The sequence below is a fragment of the Haliotis rufescens genome, unplaced genomic scaffold (assembly GCF_023055435.1).
Source record: "Haliotis rufescens isolate VD_foot unplaced genomic scaffold, xgHalRufe1.0.p SCAF_14, whole genome shotgun sequence".
Classification (NCBI taxonomy): Eukaryota; Metazoa; Mollusca; class Gastropoda; order Lepetellida; family Haliotidae; genus Haliotis; species Haliotis rufescens.
Genome location: NW_025963824.1, coordinates 21485223 through 21508296, shown reverse-complemented (window position 1 = coordinate 21508296; position 23074 = coordinate 21485223). Strand labels below are relative to the sequence as shown.

The window sequence follows — 23074 nt, the reverse complement described above, 5'->3', positions numbered from 1 at the left end:
TAGAGTGCAGTATTTGTTTGCCCCTGTGATTAGAGTGCAGTATTTGTTTGCCCCTGTGATTAGAGTGCAGTATTTGTTTGCCCCTGTGATTAGAGTGCAGTATTTGTTTGCCCCTGTGAACAGAGTGCAATATTTGTTTGCCCCTGTGAACAGAGTGCAGTATTTGTTTGCCCCTGTGATTAGAGTGCAGTATTTGTTTGCCCCTGTGATTAGAGTGCAGTATTTGTTTGCTGTTGTGATTAGAGTGCAATATTTGTTTGCCCCTGTGATTAGAGTGCAGTATTTGTTTGCCCCTGTGATTAGAGTGCAGTATTTGTTTGCTGTTGTGATTAGAGTGCAGTATTTGTTTGCAACTGTGATTAGAGTGCAGTATTTGTTTGCTGTTGTGATTAGATTGCAGTATTTGTTTGCCCCTGTGATTAGAGTGCAGTATTTGTTTGCTGTTGTGATTAGAGTGCAATATTTGTTTGCCCCTGTGAACAGAGTGCAGTATTTGTTTGCCCCTGTGATTAGAGTGCAGTATTTGTTTGCCCCTGTGATTAGAGTGCAGTATTTGTTTGCTGTTGTGATTAGAGTGCAGTATTTGTTTGCAACTGTGATTAGAGTGCAGTATTTGTTTGCTGTTGTGATTAGAGTGCAATATTTGTTTGCCCCTGTGAACAGAGTGCAATATTTGTTTGCCCCTGTGAACAGAGTGCAGTATTTGTTTGCCCCTGTGATTAGAGTGCAGTATTTGTTTGCCCCTGTGATTAGAGTGCAGTATTTGTTTGCCCCTATGATTAGAGTGCAGTATTTGTTTGCCCCTGTGATTAGAGTGCAGTATTTGTTTGCCCTTGTGATTAGAGTGCAGTATTTGTTTGCCCCTGTGATTAGAGTGCAGTATTTGTTTGCCCTTGTGATTAGAGTGCAGTATTTGTTTGCCCCTGTGATTAGAGTGCAGTATTTGTTTGCCCCTGTGATTAGAGTGCAGTATTTGTTTGCCCTTGTGATTAGAGTGCAGTATTTGTTTGCAGACACGAGTTTCTTCAGATTTCCACTGGCGTGGATTCCATGGATGGCTTTCCTCAGTGGAAGTTCACAGAGATTGCACGGAAGGCGGAGGTCTCTCTAATGCCAGTGACTCTGGCTATCGTGTGGGTCATCATCTTCCTCCTCGTTGGCTTTGGAGGACGCTTCTGTGGATGGGTAAACTCTCGATGTAGTGCTGATAGCTACCTCACCTCAACCAAACACATGGGAATTTATGTACCGTATTTTTTTGAGTATAGTGCGCACCCATGTATAATGCGCACTCCCCTCTAGCGGGTTCAATATTTTGGAAAAAAAAGAAATTTGAATATTATGCGCAGAAAAAAATTACACCGTACCCTTTCAGCGAAGTCCGGCAAACCACGGACGTATATACGTCTTTGGGCAAACGAACGGGTGATGAGAAACTTCGTCAGTAAAAATTCGAAATTTGAGATAAAAAATTAACCAGACATGTTTATTTAACGTTTAAATAGTATTTATTGTTCTGCTAGGCATTGTTTTATATCCAGGGATTAAGATAACCTTGTGTATTTTCTCGTAAACTTAGCCGGAAACAGCAATCAGCTGTACACACGTTTTCTTGGAATCGACCGGTGATTCGGTCAAGACACACCCAATGATATAACTTTATAGGATTTTTAATGCAAGGATCGGCAAAAATTGTATCTGAAACTATTTTTTTTATCAGGAATAATATATTCCATTATTTTCTTAATTATATGCAGCCTTTACTAAACATATTTAAAATAATAATAACCCTAAGCGAAGCAGCTGATCGCTATTCCCGGGTATTATTTTTTACATGGAACCAGTGTGACCAGTCACCGTCAAGGCTCACGCGCACGTGATCGCGTGATCGCGAGAATTTCATGTTGACATAGAATCGTCAAACAAAAACAAATATGACTTTTAACGAGTCAAAGTATGTCATTTATGATATATGTATCCATTCTCTGTCAACTTAAGTTCGTTTCAAGGCGTCAATAGCGGTATTCTGACCGTGGTTGCTGTTAATAACGGTGAGTTGTGCGATCTTCCGATCGCTTCACACACGATTTCGCCGAAATTAATAAAAACAATATTAAAAGTAATTTTGAATAAAATTAATGAAATAAGTTACAAACATAAGTCAAGATATACAAAGAACACTTTTTATAGCCAGACAGTGTAATTACATGATTATTTTGCGTACTTCAGTATGGATTTGTTGACATGGTATTTCCGGTGTTTCGTGCTCACGGTAATGTCTTTCCATTGGGGGAAAAAAACATCCAAACTCATAATTCGTGTATAATGCGCACCCCCTTCCACACAGCTGTGTTTTTTGGAAATAAAGTGCGCACTATACTCAAGAAAATACGGTAACACTTGATTTAGTGCTGATACCTACCTCACCTCAACCAAACACATTGAAATTTATGTAAACACTTGATTTAGTGCTGATAGCTACCTCACCTCAGCCAAAAAGGTGGGAATTTATGTAAACACTTGATTTAGTGCTGATATCTACCTCACCAAACACATGGGAATTTATGTAAACACTAGATGTAGTGCTGATAGCTGCCTCACCTCAACCAAACACATGGGAATTTATGTAAACACTAGATGTAGTCTCATAGCTACCTCACCAAACACATGGGAATTTTTGGAAACACTCCATGTAGTGCTGATAGATACCTCACCATAACCAAACACATGGGAATTTATGTAAACACTAGATGTAGTCTGATAGCTACCTCACCAGACACATGGGAATTTATGTAGACCCTTGATTTAGTGCTGATAGATACCTCACCATAACCAAACACATGGGAATTTATGTAAACACTAGATGTAGTCTGATAGATACCTCATCTCAACCAAACACATGGGAATTTATGTAAACACTAGATGTAGTCTGATAGCTACCTCATCTCAACCAAACACATGGGAATTTATGGAAACACTCCATGTAGTGCTGATATTAGGTTTCAGTGACAAATTCTAAGCCTCACATAGAAGAAATTGCATAGAAGTGAAATCTTTTCCTGTGGACATTGCATGGTGTCATAGAGGCATAGCCAGCAAAACGTTTGGTGTTTGATGGCAGGAGGGCAGTCTGACTCTACAAGGTCCCTTTCCTTTGCCAGGTGTTGTTCGTGATGGGGCCAGCTGCTCTGTCCTGTCTGCTTGCTGTCCTGGGCTATGGCTACACCCATCTTGACCGCTCCGCTGCCCTCGCCTACCTCAAGCAGGTGTATGCCTACAACTCAGAATACAGTGCTTTACGTGTACGTATACACCACACCTACAACTCAGAATACAGTGCTTTACGTGTACGTATACACCACACCTACAACTCAGAATACAGTGCTTTACATGTACGTATACACCACACCTACATCTCAGAATACAGTGCTTTACGTGTACGTATACACCACACCTACAACTCAGAATACAGTGCTTTACGTGTACGTATACACCACACCTACAACTCAGAATACAGTGCTTTACGTGTACGTATACACCACACCTACATCTCAGAATACAGTACTTTACGTGTACGTATACACCACACCTACATCTCAGAATACAGTGCTTTACGTGTACGTATACATCACACCTATATCTCAGAATACAGTGCTTTATGTGTACGTATACATCACACCTACAACTCAGAATACAGTGCTTTACGTGTACGTATACACCACTCCTACATCTCAGAATACATAGAGGTTATCACGCGAGTGTGTTTGGGGATGGTAAATATCCGGCATTAGGAATAAACATTGTATTTAGCGAGCCTTTGGTGAGCTAAATACATAGTGTTTATTCCTAATACAGGATATTTACCATCCCCAAACACACAAGCGTGATAACCTCTTTATCATATAATGTCATTCTTTAATTCTATACTTCAAAATCGCTTTACCTCTCTCACAAACATTACCGAAACATTGCGAGTTTTCCTGGAATGTGCGCATTAATATTCATTACGTCACAGGATAAGTGATGTGTCAGTCGGACAGTGACAGTAGCCGATATAGCTCCAACTGAAATCTGTTTTTAATACAGTGGCGAAGCAACATATACGCAAAACAACAATTGTTTTTAATTGCCTTTCGCGGCAATCCATCGGTCTGTCCGCTAGAGTAACTGCCCTTTGTCAAAGGGAAGCTACCCTAACCCTAGTCTATGAGACGTCACGGCCACGGTCAGACGTTGTTGACAGTCGGTCTGTCCTGTCATAACGTCATAGCGACAAAACGAAACAAGGTAACAATTCAAACATATTTCGGCCAAATCCAACTATTTTAATTTGTGGAGAAGGTTTCAAGCCACAGAGGTCTACAGGCACAGATATGGCTACTGATCCCGCTTGGCTAGGCCTCGTGCCCTCGCAAAATTGTTTCAAAAATTTATATCTCCAAAGTTGCCAAAACTTATAAAATGCCTAAGCTACGTCACAGTTAGACACTGATTTTCAGTATATTAGACTGTTCTTTTGATAATGATAGCAATTATCCCTGTAGTTTATCAAGATTCCCGATGGTTAATTCTGACTCGATCGCCGAATGACGAGGGCGACGCCATGTTTGTTTATAAACAGTGAAAGTAGTCCCCACTTGACCTTTGATATTTGCATCTCTATCCGCATGTGACCCCAACGGATATCGTTTTTATCCGTTGGCTTTATCCTGCCGAGAAACCTACCCATTATATGATAAAGTGCTTTACGTGTACGTATACACCAACTTCTCTTGGATTGAATTATTACATTCTCTCAAAGCATATTTCATATACTCACCTATGATGTATGCACACACTGATGCGTGTTGTCCCTTGATAGAGCTGGCACCAGTCCCTTCTCGTGGTGATGAACTCGCTGCCCGTGTGGACGGTCATTGCTGCCACCATGGGCAAGATGTGTGGCAAGGGGAGGTCAATACGAAACATGTGAGTACCACTAAATAGCCCCATGGCTCCATGATAAAATGTCACAGCTACAGAGAGTACAGTTGTCATAGCCTGTGAACTCTTTGATGCTGTGTGCATCATCTTGAACCTCTCTCTCTGCAGCACTTGGGTTCTCATGATCGGGGTCTACGCACTCTTCAGCCAGCTCCCTCCAATTGCCATGGCACCATATCTGGGTGACATGATCTTCAAACAGCAGAGTCCTGGCATGCAGAGTAAGTTTTTTTGTGATTCATTCCATACACAGTAAGTATTCACTGCAACACCTTTTACGGGGTAATTAAATAGACACCGTCAGTCTGTCCATTTCGTGCAAGATGTTGTTTAACTGTACAATATTGTGAACTGGTGCCTTTTGATATTTGGGTATTTTCAACAAAAATATTTTTCTATTTTCCAAAGCAACAACTTTGACTTAGGTTGGAAATGTCAGTAGTGCTAGTTTACGGAGCAGATCTTGAAAACTGTACAATATTTCTTCACCAAATTTAGATAGATAGATAGGGCTAGTGCCTTTTGATAGTTGAAGCAGCTGAGTTATTATTACTTGTGTCTGACTGGTGACTTGACAGTGTTATGTGAGCAGCATTGATACAGACAGAGAGCAGCTGTGATGATCCTGGTGTGTACATCTGTGATGATCCCTGTGTGTACAGCTGTGATGATCCCTGTGTGTACAGCTGTGATGATCTCTGTGTGTACAGCTGTGATGATCCTGGTGTACAGCTGTGATGATCCTGGTGTGTACAGCTGTGATGATCCCTGTGTGTACAGCTGTGATGATCCTGGTGTACAGCTGTGATGATCCTGGTGTGTACAGCTGTGATGATCCCTGTGTGTACAGCTGTAATGATCCCTGTGTGTACAGCTGTGATGATCCTGGTTTACAGCTGTGATGATCCTGGTGTATACACCTGTGATGATCCCAGTGTGTACAGCTGTTATGATCCTGGTGTACAGCTGTGATGATCACTGTGTGTACAGCAGTCATAATCCCTAGTGTGTCCAGCTGTGATGATCCTGGTGTGTACAGCTGTGATGATCCCAGTGTGTACAGCTGTTATGATCCTCGCGTGTACAGCTGTGATGATCCCTGTGTGTACAGCTGTGATGATCCTCGTGTGTACAGCTGTGATGATCCCAGTGTGTACAGCTGTGATGATCCTGGTGTGTACAGCTTTGATGATCCCTGTGTGTACAGCTGTGATGATCCCTGTTTGTACAGCTGTGATGGTCCTGGTGTGTACAGCTATGATGATCCTGGTGTGTACAGCTGTGATGATCCCAGTGTGTACAGCTGTGATGACCCATTTTGTGTACAGCTGTGATGACCCTCGTGTGTACAGCTGTGATGATCCCAGTGTGTACAGCTGTGATGATCCTGGTGTACAGCTGTGATGATCCCTGTGTGTACAGCTGTGATGATCCTAGTGTGTACAGCTGTGATGACCCATTTTGTGTACAGCTGTGATGACCCTCGTGTGTACAGCTGTGATGATCCCAGTGTGTACAGCTGTGATGAACCCTGTGTGTACTGCTGCGATGATCCCCGTGTGTACAGCTGTGATGGTCCCTGTGTGTACAACTGTGATAGTCCCTGTGTGTACAGTTGTGATGATCCCGGTGAGTACAGCTGTGATGATCCCGGTGTGTACAGCTGTGATGATCCTGGTGTGTACAGCTGTGATGATCCTGGTGTGTACAGCTGTGATGATCCTGGTGTGTCCAGCTGTGATGATCCTGGTGTGTACAGTGTGATGATCCTGGTGTGTACAGCTGTGATGATCCTTATGTTTACAGTTGTGATGACCCTGGTGTGTACAGCTGTGATGATCCCAGTGTGTACAGCTGTGATGATCCCAGTGTGTACAGCTTTGATGATCCCAGTGTGTACAGAAGTGATAATCCCTGTGTTTACAGCTGTGGTGATCCTAGTCTGTACAGCTGTGATGACCCTGGTGTGTACAGCTGTGATGATCCCAGTGTGTACAGCTGTGATGATCCCAGTGTGTACAGCTGTGATGATCCCAGTGTGTACAGCAGTGATAATCCCTGTGTTTACAGCTGTGGTGATCCTAGTCTGTACAGCTGTGATGATCCTGGTGTGTACAGCTGTGATGATCCTGGTTTGTCCAGCTGTGATGATCCTGGTGTACAGCTGTGATGATCCCTGTGTGTACAGCTGTGATGATCCTAGTGTGTACAGCTGTGATGACCCATTTTGTGTACAGCTGTGATGACCCTGGTGTTTACAGCTGTGATGATCCTTGTGTGTACAGTTGTGATGACCCTCGTGTGTACAGCTGTGATGATCCTCGTGTGTACAGCTGTGATGATCCTGGTGTACAGCTGTGATGATCCCTGTGTGTACAGCTGTGATGATCCTAGTGTGTACAGCTGTGATGACCCATTTTGTGTACAGCTGTGATGACCCTCGTGTGTACAGCTGTGATGATCCCAGTGTGTACAGCTGTGATGATCCTGGTGTACAGCTGTGATGATCCCTGTGTGTACAGCTGTGATGATCCTAGTGTGTACAGCTGTGATGACCCATTTTGTGTACAGCTGTGATGACCCTGGTGTGTACAGCTGTGATGATCCCAGTGTGTACAGCTGTGATGATCCTGGTGTACAGCTGTGATGATCCCTGTGTGTACAGCTGTGATGATCCTAGTGTGTACAGCTGTGATAACCCTGGTGTGTGTTTGTGTGTTACAGAGGAGGTTGGGCCAGGGCTGGTGCTGTGGCAGATGCCGGCAGCCTTCACAGCTCTCAACATTCCACCCATATACGCTTTCCTCTTCCTTCTCTCCGCATTCCTCTTTGGTCTCATGTTCTTGGTGAGTAGGGGAGTTGTGCTTGACTAAACTATAGCTAATTACCAGCTGTAAAACTTACTGTATGAGAGATTTGTAGGGAGACAATGAATAAACTGTGATTTACTGAGTTAGCTGTAATGTAGTGATCAGACCTGTGTTTAACATGTATATTTTATGTCGTATGTTATTGGGGTGAAAAATTGTGCAGAACATCTTTACTGTGTATATCTTGGTCTGCAGTTTGTTTATCTATTTCAAACATGACTGCACGTGTAACTGTTAAATTGTGCAAATCTTTCATCATCATATTAACACGTTGATCAATATTAGCAGTAATTGGCTGTGTAAGTGAGTTGATCACCCAAATCAGATCTAATTCAACATACATAAAATAGCATTTTCTTCAAAAGATTATGTTTTGGGGGGAAGACATCCAAGTGAGTGTTGTTATGTATGTCCAGGTGGTGGGCTCCTTGACCATAGTGGACAACATCATGGACAGTCTGGAGGAGTGGATAGACAAGAAGTGCTGCAGCAAGATCGTCATCCACCTGCTCATGACCTTTGTCATCATGTGTGTTGCTAAAGGCATGGGGATCCTACAGACAACCAAGGTAGAGACAAGGTTTGGGGGATCCTACAGACAACCAAGGTAGAGACAAGGTTTGGGGGATCCTACAGACAACCAAGGTAGAGACAAGGTTTGGGGGGGATCCTACAGACAACCAAGGTAGAGACAAGGTTTGGGGGATCCTACAGACAACCAAGGTAGAGACAAGGTTTGGGGGGGGGGGGGGGGATCCTACAGACAACCAAGGTAGAGACAAGGTTTGGGGGGGATCCTACAGACAACCAAGGTAGAGACAAGGTTTGGGGGATCCTACAGACAACCAAGGTAGAGACAAGGTTTTGGGGGGGATCCTACAGACAACCAAGGTAGAGACAAGGTTTGGGGGATCCTACAGACAACCAAGGTAGAGACAAGGTTTGGGGGATCCTACAGACAACCAAGGTAGAGACAAGGTTTGGGGGGGATCCTACAGACAACCAAGGTAGAGACAAGGTTTGGGGGATCCTACAGACAACCAAGGTAGAGACAAGGTTTGGGGGGGGGGGGGGGGGGGGGGGATCCTACAGACAACCAAGGTAGAGACAAGGTTTTGGGGGGATCCTACAGACAACTAAGGTAGAGACAAGGTTTGGAGGGATCCTACAGACAAACAAGATAAGAGACAAGGTTTGGGGGATCCTACAGACAACCAAGGTAGCGACAAGGTTCGGGAGAATCCTACATGCCAGCTGACCCTTTGTGTACATGCCAGCTGACCCTGTGTGTGTACATGCCAGCTGATCCTGTGTGTGTGTGTACATGCCAGCTTACCCTTTGTGTGTGTACATGCCAGCTGATCCTGTGTGTGTACATGCCAGCTGACCCTTTGTGTGAACATGTCAGCTGACCCTCTGTTTGTGTGTGTGTGTGTGTATGTAAATGCCAGCTGACCCTGTGTGTGTACATGCCAGCTGACCCTGTGTGTCTGTACATGCCAGCTGACCCTGTGTGTGTGTACATGCCAGCTGTCCCTGCGTGTGTGTATACATGCCAGCTGACCCTGTGTGTGTGTACATGCCAGCTGTTCCTGTGTGAGTGTGTACATGCTAGCTGACCCTGTGTGTATGTACAAGCCAGCTGATACTGTCTCAGTGTGTACATGCCAGCTAACCCTGTGTGACTGTGTACATGCCAGGTGATCCTGTGATACTGTGTACGGGCCAGCTGACCCTTTCTTGTGTACATGCCAGCTGACCCTGTGTGTGTACATGCCAACTGTCCCTGTGTGTGTGTACATGCCAGCTGACCCTGTGTGTGTACATGCCAGCTGACCCAGTGCGTGTACATGCCAGCTGACCCTGTGTGTGTACATGCCAGCTGACCCTGTGTGTGTACATGCCAGCTGACCCTTCGTGTGTGTGTACATGCCAGCTGATCCTGTGTGTGTGTACATGCCAGCTGACCCTGTGTTCTGTTCTCCTTCAGGCAGGAATGTACTACTTCATCCTCATTGACCAGTCCATCTCCAAGCTTCAGTTTATCCTTGTCATACTGCTGGCATTCGGCTTGCTGGTTGTGTACAGTGAGTATACCATCTCCAGCCCCTACTATTCACACTGGAAATGTTTACCTTGTATACTTCAACATAACGATCTGTGCCAGGTTAGGAAAATATCTGGGAGTGTGACATTGTCAGCTATGATTGACGTGTGCATGTTCTTGATCCCACATAAAGCTGTAATATATATACTGGTAAAAACAACATTATGTAGGGATATGATAATTATACTGTAAAGATGTTTGTTTTGTGATGTTCATGTTATATCATGATAACAGCTCTTGGTCCTTACCATTAAGGGACTGTGATATAGCTGGGATGTTGGTAAAAGTAGTGTAAAACAGCACTTTACTGAGGAAAGGTGCAAACATTATCGGTGGGGGAGATTTTGCTGACATGTATAAAGTTTCAGATCTTTCTCAGTCATGTCAATAACTGGTCTCTTACTCATCTACACTTAAGTGTAACAGTTGGCAGACCAATGTTATTTGTAAGGACAAGCTCCATAAGTGTAACAGTTGGCAGACCAATGTTATTTGTAAGGACAAGCTCCATGAGTGTAACAGTTGGCAGACCAATGTTATTTGTAAGGACAAGCTCCATAAGTGTAACAGTTGGCAGACCAATGTTATTTGTAAGGACAAGCTCCATAAGTGTAACAGTTGGCAGAGTAATCTTATTAGTAAGGACAAGCTCCATGAGTGTAACAGTTGGCAGACCAATGTTATTTGTAAGGACACACTCCAGTCAGTGTAACAGTTGGCAGACCAATGTTATTTGTAAGGACAAGCTCTATGAGTGTAACAGTTGGCAGACCAATGTTATTTGTACGGACACGCTCCATGAGTGTAACAGTTGGCAGACCAATGTTATTTGTAAGGACAAGCTCCATGAATGACACAGTTGGCAGACCAATGTTATTCGTAAGGACGAGCTCCATGAATGACACAGTTGGCAGACCAATGTTATTTGTAAGGACAAGCTCCATGAGTGTAACAGTTGACAGACCAATGTTATTTGTAAGACACGCTTCATGAGTGTAACAGTTGGCAGACCAATGTTATTTGTAAGGACACGCTCCATGAGTGTAACAGTTGGCAGACCAATGTTATTTGTAAGGACAAGCTCCAGTCAGTGGAACAGTTGGCAGACTAATGTTATTTGTAAGGACAAGCTCCATGAGTGTAACAGTTGGCAGACCAATGTTATTTGTAAGGACAAGCTCCATGAGTGTAACAGTTGGCAGACCAATGTTATTTGTAAGGACAAGCTCCATGAGTGTAACAGTTGGCAGACCAATGTTATTTGTAAGGACAAGCTCCATGAGTGTAACAGTTGGCAGACCAATGTTATTTGTAAGGACACACTCCATGAGTGTAACAGTTGGCAGACCAATGTTATTTGTAAGGACAAGCTCCATGAGTGTAACAGTTGGCAGACCAATGTTATTTGTAAGGACACACTCCATGAGTGTAACAGTTGGCAGACCAATGTTATTTGTAAGGACAAGCTCCATGAGTGTAACAGTTGGCAGACCAATGTTATTCGTAAGGACAAGCTCCATGAGTGTAACAGTTGGCAGACCAATGTTATTTGTAAGGACAAGCTCCATGAGTGTAACAGTTGGCAGACCAATGTTATTTGTAAGGACAAGCTCCATGAATGACACAGTTGGCAGACCAATGTTATTTGTAAGGACACACTCCATGAGTGTAACAGTTGGCAGACCAATGTTATTTGTAAGGACAAGCTCCATGAGTGTAACAGTTGACAGACTAATGTTATTTGTAAGGACGCGCTCCAGTCAGTGGAACAGTTGGCAGACTAATGTTATTTGTAAGGACGAGCTCCAGTCAGTGGAACAGTTGGCAGACTAATGTTATTTGTAAGGACGAGCTCTCGACAGTGTAACAGTTGGCAGACTAACGTTTTTCGTAAGGACGAGCTCCATCCGTGTAACAGTTGGCAGACTAATGTTATTTGTAAGGACGAGCTCCATCAGTGTTACAGTTGGCAGACTAATGTTATTTGTACGGACACGCTCCAGTCAGTGTAACAGTTGGCACACTGATGTTATTTGTAAGGACAAGCTCCATGAGTGTAACAGTTGGCAGACCAATGTTATTTGTAAGGACACACTCCATGAGTGTAACAGTTGGCAGACCAATGTTATTTGTAAGGACAAGCTCCATGAGTGTAACAGTTGGCAGACCAATGTTATTTGTAAGGACACACTCCATGAGTGTAACAGTTGGCAGACCAATGTTATTTGTAAGGACAAGCTCCATGAGTGTAACAGTTGGCAGACCAATGTTATTCGTAAGGACAAGCTCCATGAGTGTAACAGTTGGCAGACCAATGTTATTTGTAAGGACAAGCTCCATGAGTGTAACAGTTGGCAGACCAATGTTATTTGTAAGGACAAGCTCCATGAATGACACAGTTGGCAGACCAATGTTATTTGTAAGGACACACTCCATGAGTGTAACAGTTGGCAGACCAATGTTATTTGTAAGGACAAGCTCCATGAGTGTAACAGTTGACAGACTAATGTTATTTGTAAGGACGCGCTCCAGTCAGTGGAACAGTTGGCAGACTAATGTTATTTGTAAGGACGAGCTCCAGTCAGTGGAACAGTTGGCAGACTAATGTTATTTGTAAGGACGAGCTCTCGACAGTGTAACAGTTGGCAGACTAACGTTTTTCGTAAGGACGAGCTCCATCCGTGTAACAGTTGGCAGACTAATGTTATTTGTAAGGACGAGCTCCATCAGTGTTACAGTTGGCAGACTAATGTTATTTGTACGGACACGCTCCAGTCAGTGTAACAGTTGGCACACTGATGTTATTTGTAAGGACAAGCTCCATGAGTGTAACAGTTGGCAGACCAATGTTATTTGTAAGGACAAGCTCCATCAGTGTAACAGCTGACAGACTGATGTTATTAGTAAGGACGAGCTCCAGTCAGTGTAACAGTTGGCACACTAATGTTATTTATAAGGACAAGCTCCATCAGTGTAACAGTTGGCACACTAATATTCTGTTTGTTTTTCAGTTAAGCAGAACTTTGCCCTGGCCGAGAGGATAATCATGGGTCTGTGGTTCATTGTCTCTGCAGTCTTCACAGCGGTGAGTTCACAACTGTCAGCTGATACACTGTAGCTCTTGTACTGATACCAATGTGGACATACAGACACATCATCTATAATCCACTGTAGCAGTTGCATTGACTGCTCCCCAAAAGGGTCTTTGGTTTATATGTTTCTCTACTCCTCACAGGGAATGTGGTTCACGCTGTTCCTGAAGACGAGGGACCGTGACCTGATCTACGAGGAAGACAACTACACGTTCCCCGAGCCCTGGAAAATTGTGAGCTGGTGCATCGCTGTCCTTCCCTACATCGGCATCCTGCTGGGGGCGCTGCACACACTGTTCACCACACATGGACCCGGGGTATGCCACAAACACACACAGTGCACACACACATCACAGGGGGGATGATGACGCCCAACTTTTGTCTGCAGTTGGGTACTGGTACTTTTGATTACGCCAAAGCTTTGTCAGCAGTTGGGCACTGGTATGGTTGATGACGCCCAACCTTAGTCTGCAGTTGGACACTGGTATGGTTGATGACGCCCAACCTTAGTCTGCAGTTGGACACTGGTTCGGTTGATGACGCCCAACCGTAGTCTGCAGTTGGGCACTGGTTCGCTTGATGATGCCCAACCTTAGTCTGCAGTTGGGAACTGGTACGGTTGATGACGCCCAACCGTAGTCTGCAGTTGGGCACTGGTACGGTTGATGATACCCAACCGTAGTCTGCAGTTGGGCACTGGTACGGTTGATGACGCCCAACCTTAGTCTGCAGTTGGGCACTGGTACGGTTGATGATACCCAACCTTAGTCTGCAGTTGGGCACTGGTACGGTTGATGATACCCAACCTTAGTCTGCAGTTGGGCACTGGTATGGTTGATGACGCCCAACCTTAGTCTGCAGTTGGGCACTGGTACGGTTGATGATACCCAACCTTAGTCTGCAGTTGGGCACTGGTACGGTTGATGATACCCAAGCTGTTTCTCATACAGCTGGTGACTACTACAACGAAAGTGTAACCATGTTAGTGCAGACACTTCTTACTCTAGGCATGGCTGACATTATTGTAGGAGCAGAGAACAGGAACAGTCAGCAATACCAGCGCAACAATAGTTTCCTTGCAGCAAGCACCGAGTCTGTCATTTTCAGTTAAATGTTTACTTTTTGCATTGCAATTATTTAAAATTTATGCTTTGAAAGCATTCTTGTTGGAAAAATATAATTTTGGATTTCAGTCCGTTTCTTACCAACTGAATAAGGATGATGGTATTATGATGATTATATTTACATATATAATGTCCAGGTTTTGTAGAGTGCTGGACTTAAAGTAACATATTTCAAGATTACGTGAGATGTGATGCGTGGTACTGAAACAGACGGGGATGAAAACCATGTACCAAGTACTTCCTTATGGCCTTGTGCTGCAGTTGGGATATTGTACCTCCATTAACCACATGATCAACTGACATAGTTTAAGGCCTCTGTTTTCCTTGTCTAAGTTTTGCCTTCCGACATATACTTGCAGTTCTTCACTAAGTGTTGCTGTGGCGTCACAGAGCGGGTGCGTGAACATGAGGATACTGAACATGAGGAGACCCTGATGGCGTATCACCCCCCGCCCCCCGAGCCCACTGCGCCCCCCTATATGCAGACATACATGGAACACAGCTACCCCATGGATGACCTGGGTTATAACCCCAAGTACGACTATGACCCCCCAGAGACGGAGCCATTGACAGCTTCCAATCACTGTACACGCATCTGATACTGCATCAACAGCTGGCCTGGGCACACACGTCTGGCTGCCTGTGTCACAGGTCATCATCACACTGATGCGACTGTTCCTCACAAGTCTCCCGAATCTCTAAATGCTTATGTTGACAGTATGTGTTACTTCATGTCACCGGTTATATCACAGTGTGTTGTTGCCAGCCGTCAGGATCGTGGGTACATTGAGCAGAGGGATCTGATGCAGCTGGTTAATGATGTGCAGGGGGAGACAACTCAGTTCCATGTGTTCAAGAATGTGTTCTGTCCCGGGTGCACTGTACAACACTGTGGTGATAGAGACACCACATCGCCAACATGGCTGGTGACGAATAGTTGTTTTGATTCCACTTTTCATCAATTGTATGAGAAACATGTTTAATGTGGAAGTGAAACTTCACACAAGGACAGGACCTACTTTCTACTTTTGGCTACAAAGACAGCAGTGTCTCTTATTTCTTATTTAAGTCCTCGAGATTCCATCGCTCTCAATGTGAATATGTCATCAACATCCAACTCCAGAAGCAATGGCCGACCTGTGCCGACCTGTGCCAACATGCTTGTGATGTGTGAGGTTGTTGTCATCAGCATCATGTGACAATGGGAGCTGCCTGCCTGGTCACACTCAGACACTCAGCAGATGCTGTCAATTCACCTTTTTGATATTACATGCAATTCTTTTACAAAAACCTCCTCATGCTATTTTGTCCATCTGTCTCAGTACTTACTGTTGTGTGTTCGTGATCAACACTGATTCTACCTGGGCCTTTAAGACAAGTTGTACCATAGAACTATTTAAAATTTTTACTATAGAACTATTTAATTTTGTACTAGAGAACTATTTAAGGTTCTACTATAGAACTATTTAAGGTTCTACTATAGAACTATTTAAGGTTCTACTATAGAACTATTTAAAGTTCTACTATAGAACTATTTAAGGTTCTACTATAGAACTATTTAAGGTTCTACTATAGAACTTTGTGTTTCGTGTCTAGATTCCCTTTCACATTGATACCACAGACTTCACAATCATACACAGATGTGTGTATCACATACCACTGTACGGAAGAACATCTACAGGGGGCGGAAGTGTTTGTTTTGTTAAGGACTGGCTAATTTCTTGCCCCATGGTCTGATTATTATTTTGGGAAGGAACTATGCTGGCCATTGGTGAGTCAGGTACACCCCCACTCACTCACTCACTCACCCACTCACTCACTTACTCACTCACTCACTCACTCACACTGGCAGCATTACATTTGTACTAAATACTTATACACTTAATATTTCTGTTTTTGATAAGCTATTTGTGACCATATTTACTAGGGGTGAAACAATACAGCAAGGTCATGATACAAAACGTATCACGATACATAGGTAACAATATGATACATATCGTGATACACATATTTACGTCAAATTGCATGGAAACTTCTCGACTATAAATATTTCTGAGCATGTTCTTAATTATATGGAAAAGCTAGCTGAAGACACATGTTCGTAGCTGCTATTTTTAGCAGTGGACTTGGAATGCTAATTACAACACATTTTGCGATATTTGACGAACAAAATCGCTGGGGGTCTTTGAACGAGTAGTTAATAATATATTTTAGCAAGTGTATAGACTTGTATCAGTACAGAAGAAAACGTGTCATGTATTGTATTATTGCATGAAAACTTATGATGCATGGTGCACTGATGTATTGTTTCACCCCTAATATTAACAAGCAAAGTGAAGTAGTTTGAGGGAATGTGGCAGTGGAGCTGGAGCTGCAGGGGTCAGTATGAGAAGTCTTCGGGAGTCTTGATGCATGGCTGTGTTTTCATGAGCACAATTTAAGAGAGTCATGCAACATTTTCAAGTAAAGGTGGTTTTGTTTTCGCCCTTAACCGTTTAGAAATGCAAGTCACATTAAATAACATTCTATCAATTAAAACACATGGTAAAGATACTGTAAATTATTTCTTTTACCATGGCAACAGTCTCCTGGATATTTTGTAAGGAACTAGAACAGACTGTTACAGATATGTTGCAATAAATATAACTCATGTTTTGAATGGTGTGTCGACCTGCCTGCAGCAGTTGATGGTGACCTCTCAGTGGATGACCACCAGGTTACATGCAAACATGACACAAGAGGCTGACCTCTCAGTGGATGACCACCAGGTTACATGCCAACATGACACAAGAGGCTGACCTCTCAGTGGATGACCACCAGGTTACATGCCAACATGACAGGAGGCTGACCTCTCAGTGGATGACCACCAGGTTACATGCCAACATGACACAAGAGGCTGACCTCTCAGTGGATGACCACCAGGTTACATGCCAACATGACACAAGAGGCTGACCTCTCAGTGGATGACCACCAGGTTACATGCCAACATGACACAAGAGGCTGACCTCTCAGTGGATGACCACCAGGTTACATGCCAACATGACAGGAGGCTGACCTCTCAGTGGATGACCACCAGGTTACATGCCAACATGACACAAGAGGCTGACCTCTCAGTGGATGACCACCAGGTTACATGCCAACATGACACAAGAGGCTGACCTCTCAGTGGATGACCACCAGGTTACATGCCAACATGACACAAGAGGCTCACCTCTCAGTGGATGACCACCAGGTTACATGCCAACATGACACAAGAGGCTGACCTCTCAGTGGATGACCACCAGGTTACATGCCAACATGACACAAGTGGCTCACCTCTCATTGGATGACCACCAGGTTACATGCCAACATGACAGGAGGCTGACCTCTCATTGGATGACCACCAGGTTACATGCCAACATGACACAAGAGGCTGACCTCTCAGTGGATGACCACCAGGTTACATGCCAACATGACACAAGAGGCTGACCTCTCAGTGGATGACCACCAGGTTACATGCCAACATGACAGGAGGCTGACCTCTCAGTGGATGACCACCAGGTTACATGCCAACCATGACACAAGAGGCCGACCTCTCACTGGATGACCACCAGGTTACATGCCAACATGACACAGGAGGCTGACCTCTCAGTGGATGACCACCAGGTTACATGCCAACATGACACAAGAGGCTGACCTCTCAGTGGATGACCACCAGGTTACATGCCAACATGACACAAGAGGCTGACCTCTCAGTGGATGACCACCAGGTTACATGCCAACATGACACAAGAGGCTGACCTCTCAGTGGATGACCACCAGGTTACATGCCAACATGACACAAGAGGCTGACCTCTCAGTGGATGACCACCAGGTTACATGCCAACATGACACAAGAGGCTGACCTCTCAGTGGATGACCACCAGGTTACATGCCAACATGACACAAGAGGCTGACCTCTCAGTGGATGACCACCAGGTTACATGCCAACATGACACAAGAGGCTGACCTCTCAGTGGATGACCACCAGGTTACATGCCAACATGACAGGAGGCTGACCTCTCAGTGGATGACCACCAGGTTACATGCCAACATGACACAAGAGGCTGACCTCTCAGTGGATGACCACCAGGTTACATGCCAACATGACACAAGAGGCTGACCTCTCATTGGATGACCACCAGGTTACATGCCAACATGACAGGAGGCTGACCTCTCATTGGATGACCACCAGGTTACATGCCAACCATGACACAAGAGGCTGACCTCTCATTGGATGACCACCAGGTTACATGCCAACATGACACAGGAGGCTGACCTCTCATTGGATGACCACCAGGTTACATGCCAACATGACACAAGAGGCTGACCTCTCAGTGGATGACCACCAGGTTACATGCCAACATGACACAAGAGGCTGACCTCTCAGTGGATGACCACCAGGTTACACGCCATCATGACACAAGAGGCTGACCTCTCAGTGGATGACCACCAGGTTACATGCCAACATGACACAAGAGGCTGACCTCTCAGTGGATGACCACCAGGTTACACGCCATCATGACACAAGAGGCTGACCTCTCAGTGGATGACCACCAGGTTACACGCCATCATGACAGGAGAGGCAACTGCCTGAGCCAGATATAATACCAAAGAAGTTAGTTTTTTCTCTCCTGACTCACTTAATGATGATGGTTAACAAACGTCAACCTATAATTATGCCATATTTCATATTTCATACCTTATAATTCCAATACTTTTCTGCCATAAGTTACTTTCATGTGAACAAACTCATCACACAGCGACACTTTGTCATACATTATTGCAGTAGGATTTCTTTTTCCATTTTTAGACTGGACAAGCTGGGTATGTTTACACCTTGTCTTGTCATCATGTACTCACAGCTAGATTTTTTTTATCTTTATTTGCATGTGGAATAGTAGTACTAGTCCTGTAGACATGTAGACGTGACTAGTCCTTCAGTAGTTGGACAACGTCCACATCCTGACCTGGGACCCATGCATGTTCTCTATGTACATATGGAGGCACAGATTAACAATTGTTTTGTACAAATGTTCATGTCCGTTTTTATACATAATACATATTTTGTATAGCACATTTTACATGTGACGTCGTCTCCTGTTTCTGTGAGGGGCTGTCAGTGTGTTTGCCTGGTCTGTACATACATGTGTATTGTCTGTTGGGGTAAATTGACGGCGACACTCTCCGCTCGGTCCACAACTACACTTAATCAGTCAGGACAGTTTTATCAGTTATACACCTGGAAAACAGCACTGCTTACAACATAGTTCCACAGGAAACAGACATGGTTTACTTATTCACATTCTGTGTTAATGTTCTGAAAAAACACGTTTTGTATACGTTGTGAAACATTCAAACTGAAATACAAAAATCAATGATCTGTTTACCTGATTGCCTGATTATCTGATTATCTGTTTACCTGATTGCCTGATTATCTGATTATCTGTTTACCTGATTGCCTGATTATCTACTTACAGTTTAGGGACCGACCGTTTCCTATTCTGTGGGGGGGTGGCAGGGCGGGGTGGCAGGGCGGGGTGGCAGGGCAGGCTGGCAGGGCGGGGTGGCAGGGGGGGTGGCAAGTATCCAGATTAGATAGTTTTTTCAGCTACAGCTACAAAACCAGATGTTCTTTTTTTTAAACTATGAGCCCGAATTGTTTTTTAAGTAAAACACCTTGAATCAATGTCCTATTTGTGGCAGTCAATCTCTTATTTTTGACAAGTATAAAGCATAATTTTTGTTTTTCAAGAATTTTTGGGGACATGTTATTTTTTCTGTCCCTTATCTCAATATCTCATTATCTGATGTCCTTTTTACCTGATTACCGATAACCTGATTATCTATTTACCTGTTTATCCGATGACCTGTCGTGTTACTGTTCCATGACAGTAGCTGGTTGTGAGGACCCTCTACTTGCTACTTCTCAAAATGACATTACTCCTGGCCACACCTGGGACAGTCAGACAGCAGACAGTAGTCTTTACAAACAATGAAGCTGGTAGTTCCATCGTAGACCTCGGGCTAAATGAGATGTCATGTATGTTTCCATGGACAATATGGATGTTCAGGATCAGTGACAACAGAGAAGGGTTGGTGCCCTCTTTCTTCCAGGTGTATATAGTACTCTTTTAAAATAACAAATTGCTTAAAAGAATGCATGTGTATTTTATTCTGCACAAAGTACCTTTCATCAGAAGTTATTATCAGGTTATTCCTGTATACAGATATACCAATGATTGGTCAATGTTTCTATTTCAGCCTGCTGCCACAAGAAACATTAGAATTGTCAAACTTGTTCAAATATTCACAAATTGTATTATTTTTAATAATGAAAGTAGTATTATGTCAATCTTTTATAATTTTTTGCGCATATTATGTTCTATAGTTAGAATATTGCATTCCGTTATTATTTTGTTGTATTATGTATTATTTTCAAGAGTGCCATAAAACATGTTTGTATTCCACCTGGAACAGCATGTTGTGTGAAGCAGGTGTGTTGAGGTGTGCAGGGCTCCATGTAAGGCCACACCTTGTTTCTCCACTTGCCTCACGGATCTGCATCTGTAAATTTTGTTAAAAAGGAAAGAGAAGAATTCAGAATTTCCTCTCGATAATTTCCCGATAAGCTCATAGCATATTGTGCTAAAACAATTTTTTTAGAAACAATGACCCCCTGAAGTTAACATATATCATTATTATAGTATATATGGGAGTCAAAATAAAGTTTGTTGTTCCTGAAATTGATGGGATCCCTAGAAGCACACCAGTAATATGCTTGATTCAACAGGTATGCCATGGCTTACAGCAACAGCTGTTGTGCAGGCTCTCCTCTCTCATTAAACCATTTAGAATTTGTTTTATCCAGCTGACCTGTAGTGGAGCAGAAAACAAATAATTAATTAGATTGCTTTTTCTGTTTCCCCACCTACTGACAGGTATTTTCCTCTCAGACATCTGTGAAGCAAGTAAAAAACAAAGTGTGGCCTAGCTGAGAAGGAGAACGTGTTACTATTTCTTAACTCACTAACTGTCTCTGTTATTGGTACATTGTATTTTAGATGAAAGAGATAAGCCAAGATTTCCTTTTTATTTGGTTTACTGAATCCTCCGTCCCTCAAAAAATGACAAGTTGAAAATAGCTGATGTGAAAAACATTATTGTTTGTTATTCCATTGAACTTGTAAACTTACGCATTCGCCACAAGAGAAGTGTACATGCAATAGGTTTGACTTTATGACTGATACGACAAGTCGACTAACGCTGCTCTCATGGCACCATTTTCAGACAACATTTGGAAGAATTAAAAATATCTGAATCTTATTTATGTTTATTTTGTTGCCCACTACCTACTAAGATTTTTTTTAAAGTGTTATTAAAGAAATGTAAAATATTTGCCAATGGCTTAATTAAATTAGAATCCCATTTTGCTTTACTAAGAGATTGTTTTGGTTTCAGTACATGTTAGCTATGTAATGTTCACTCACCATTCAGCTTGGTGATGCAAGAGACAAAGTCTAGCTTCTTTGTTTCTTCTGTTGCAACATGAAAGACAGACTGAGCATCATCTACACGGGGCACAAAGGCTGGGACAGATTTACTGTTTTGTAACAAGAGGATCAGTAAAATATCAGTTTTCACACCACTGGGTTTGTTGTTTGTGTTGGTGGACTGTGCAGCACTGAACTGTCACACATTGTCTCCATCTAGTTAGGGTGTGTTGGTGGACTGTGCAGCGCTGAACTGTCACACATTGTCTCCATCTAGTTAGGGTGTGTTGGTGGACTGTGCAGCACTGTTCTATCACACATTGTCTCCATCTAGTTAGGGTGTGTTGGTGGACTGTGCAGCGCTGAACTGTCACACATTGTCTCCATCTAGTTAGGGTGTGTTGGTGGACTGTGCAGCACTGTTCTATCACACATTGTCTCCATCTAGTAAGGGTGTGTTGGTGGACTGTGCAGCACTGAACTGTCACACATTGTCTCCATCTAGTTAGGGTGTGTTGATGGACTGTGCAGCACTGTTCTGTCACACATTGTCTCCATCTAGTTAGGGTGTGTTGATGGACTGTGCAGCACTGTTCTGTCACACATTGTTTCCATCTAGTTAGGGTGTGTTGGTGGACTGTGCAGCACTGAACTGTCACACATTGTCTCCATCTAGTTAGGGTGTGTTGGTGGACTGTGCAGCACTGAACTGTCACACATTGTCTCCATCTAGTTAGGGTGTGTTGGTGGACTGTGCAGCACTGTTCCGTCACACATTGTCTCCATCTAGTTAGGGTGTGTGGTGGACTGTGCAGCACTGTTTTACCACACATTGTCTCCATCTAGTTAGGGTGTGTTGGTGGACTGTGCAGCACTAAACTGTCACACATTGTCTCCATCTAGTTAGGGTGTGTTGGTGGACTGTGCAGCACTGAACTGTCACACATTGTCTCCATCTAGTTAGGGTGTGTTGGTGGACTGTGCAGCACTGAACTGTCACACATTGTCTCCATCTAGTTAGGGTGTGTTGGTGGACTGTGCAGCACTGAACTGTCACACATTGTCTCCATCTAGTTAGGGTGTGTTGGTGGACTGTGCAGCACTGTTCTGTCACACATTGTCTCCATCTAGTTAGGGTGTGTTGGTGGACTGTGCAGCACTGTTCTGTCACACATTGTCTCCATCTAGTTAGGGTGTGTTGATGGACTGTGCAGCACTGAACTGTCACACATTGTCTCCATCTAGTTAAGGTGTGTTGGTGGACTGTGCAGCACGGTTCTGTCACACAGTGTCTCCATCTAGTTAGGGTGTGTTGATGGACTGTGCAGCACTAAACTGTCACACATTGTCTCCATCTAGTTAGGGTGTGTTGGTGGACTGTGCAGCA

General features: G+C 43.7%; 1 protein-coding gene and 1 long non-coding RNA gene across 10 annotated transcripts in view; one reads left to right on the top strand and one right to left on the bottom strand.

The window, feature by feature from the left end:
- LOC124116684 (sodium-dependent proline transporter-like) overlaps positions 1-18773 on the top strand; it is a 105778-nt gene extending 87005 nt beyond the window's left edge. For 5 of the 9 annotated variants that reach the window (XM_048395136.1, XM_048395137.1, XM_048395138.1 and 2 more), the window contains 11 exons: positions 1014-1185; positions 3162-3302; positions 4862-4968; positions 5092-5204; positions 7708-7829; positions 8270-8422; positions 9844-9940; positions 12972-13045; positions 13196-13369; positions 14536-17482; positions 17533-18204. In XM_048395136.1, coding sequence (XP_048251093.1) covers positions 1014-1185; positions 3162-3302; positions 4862-4968; positions 5092-5204; positions 7708-7829; positions 8270-8422; positions 9844-9940; positions 12972-13045; positions 13196-13369; positions 14536-14775 — 1393 coding nt within the window. In that variant the 3' untranslated portion in view covers positions 14776-17482; positions 17533-18204. Of the gene's footprint in view, positions 1-1013; positions 1186-3161; positions 3303-4861; positions 4969-5091; positions 5205-7707; positions 7830-8269; positions 8423-9843; positions 9941-12971; positions 13046-13195; positions 13370-14535; positions 17483-17532 lie in introns of all 9 variants that reach the window. The other 4 variants (XM_048395143.1, XM_048395142.1, XM_048395144.1 and 1 more) reach the window with 4 other exon arrangements.
- Positions 18774-19534: 761 nt separating this feature from the next.
- Positions 19535-20067, bottom strand: LOC125379146. Its single transcript, XR_007220604.1, has 2 exons — positions 20033-20067; positions 19535-19664 (listed from the first exon to the last, which is right to left on the bottom strand). It is a non-coding gene; the product is annotated as an uncharacterized LOC125379146 (long non-coding RNA).
- Between the last annotated feature and the right edge of the window lie 3007 nt (positions 20068-23074).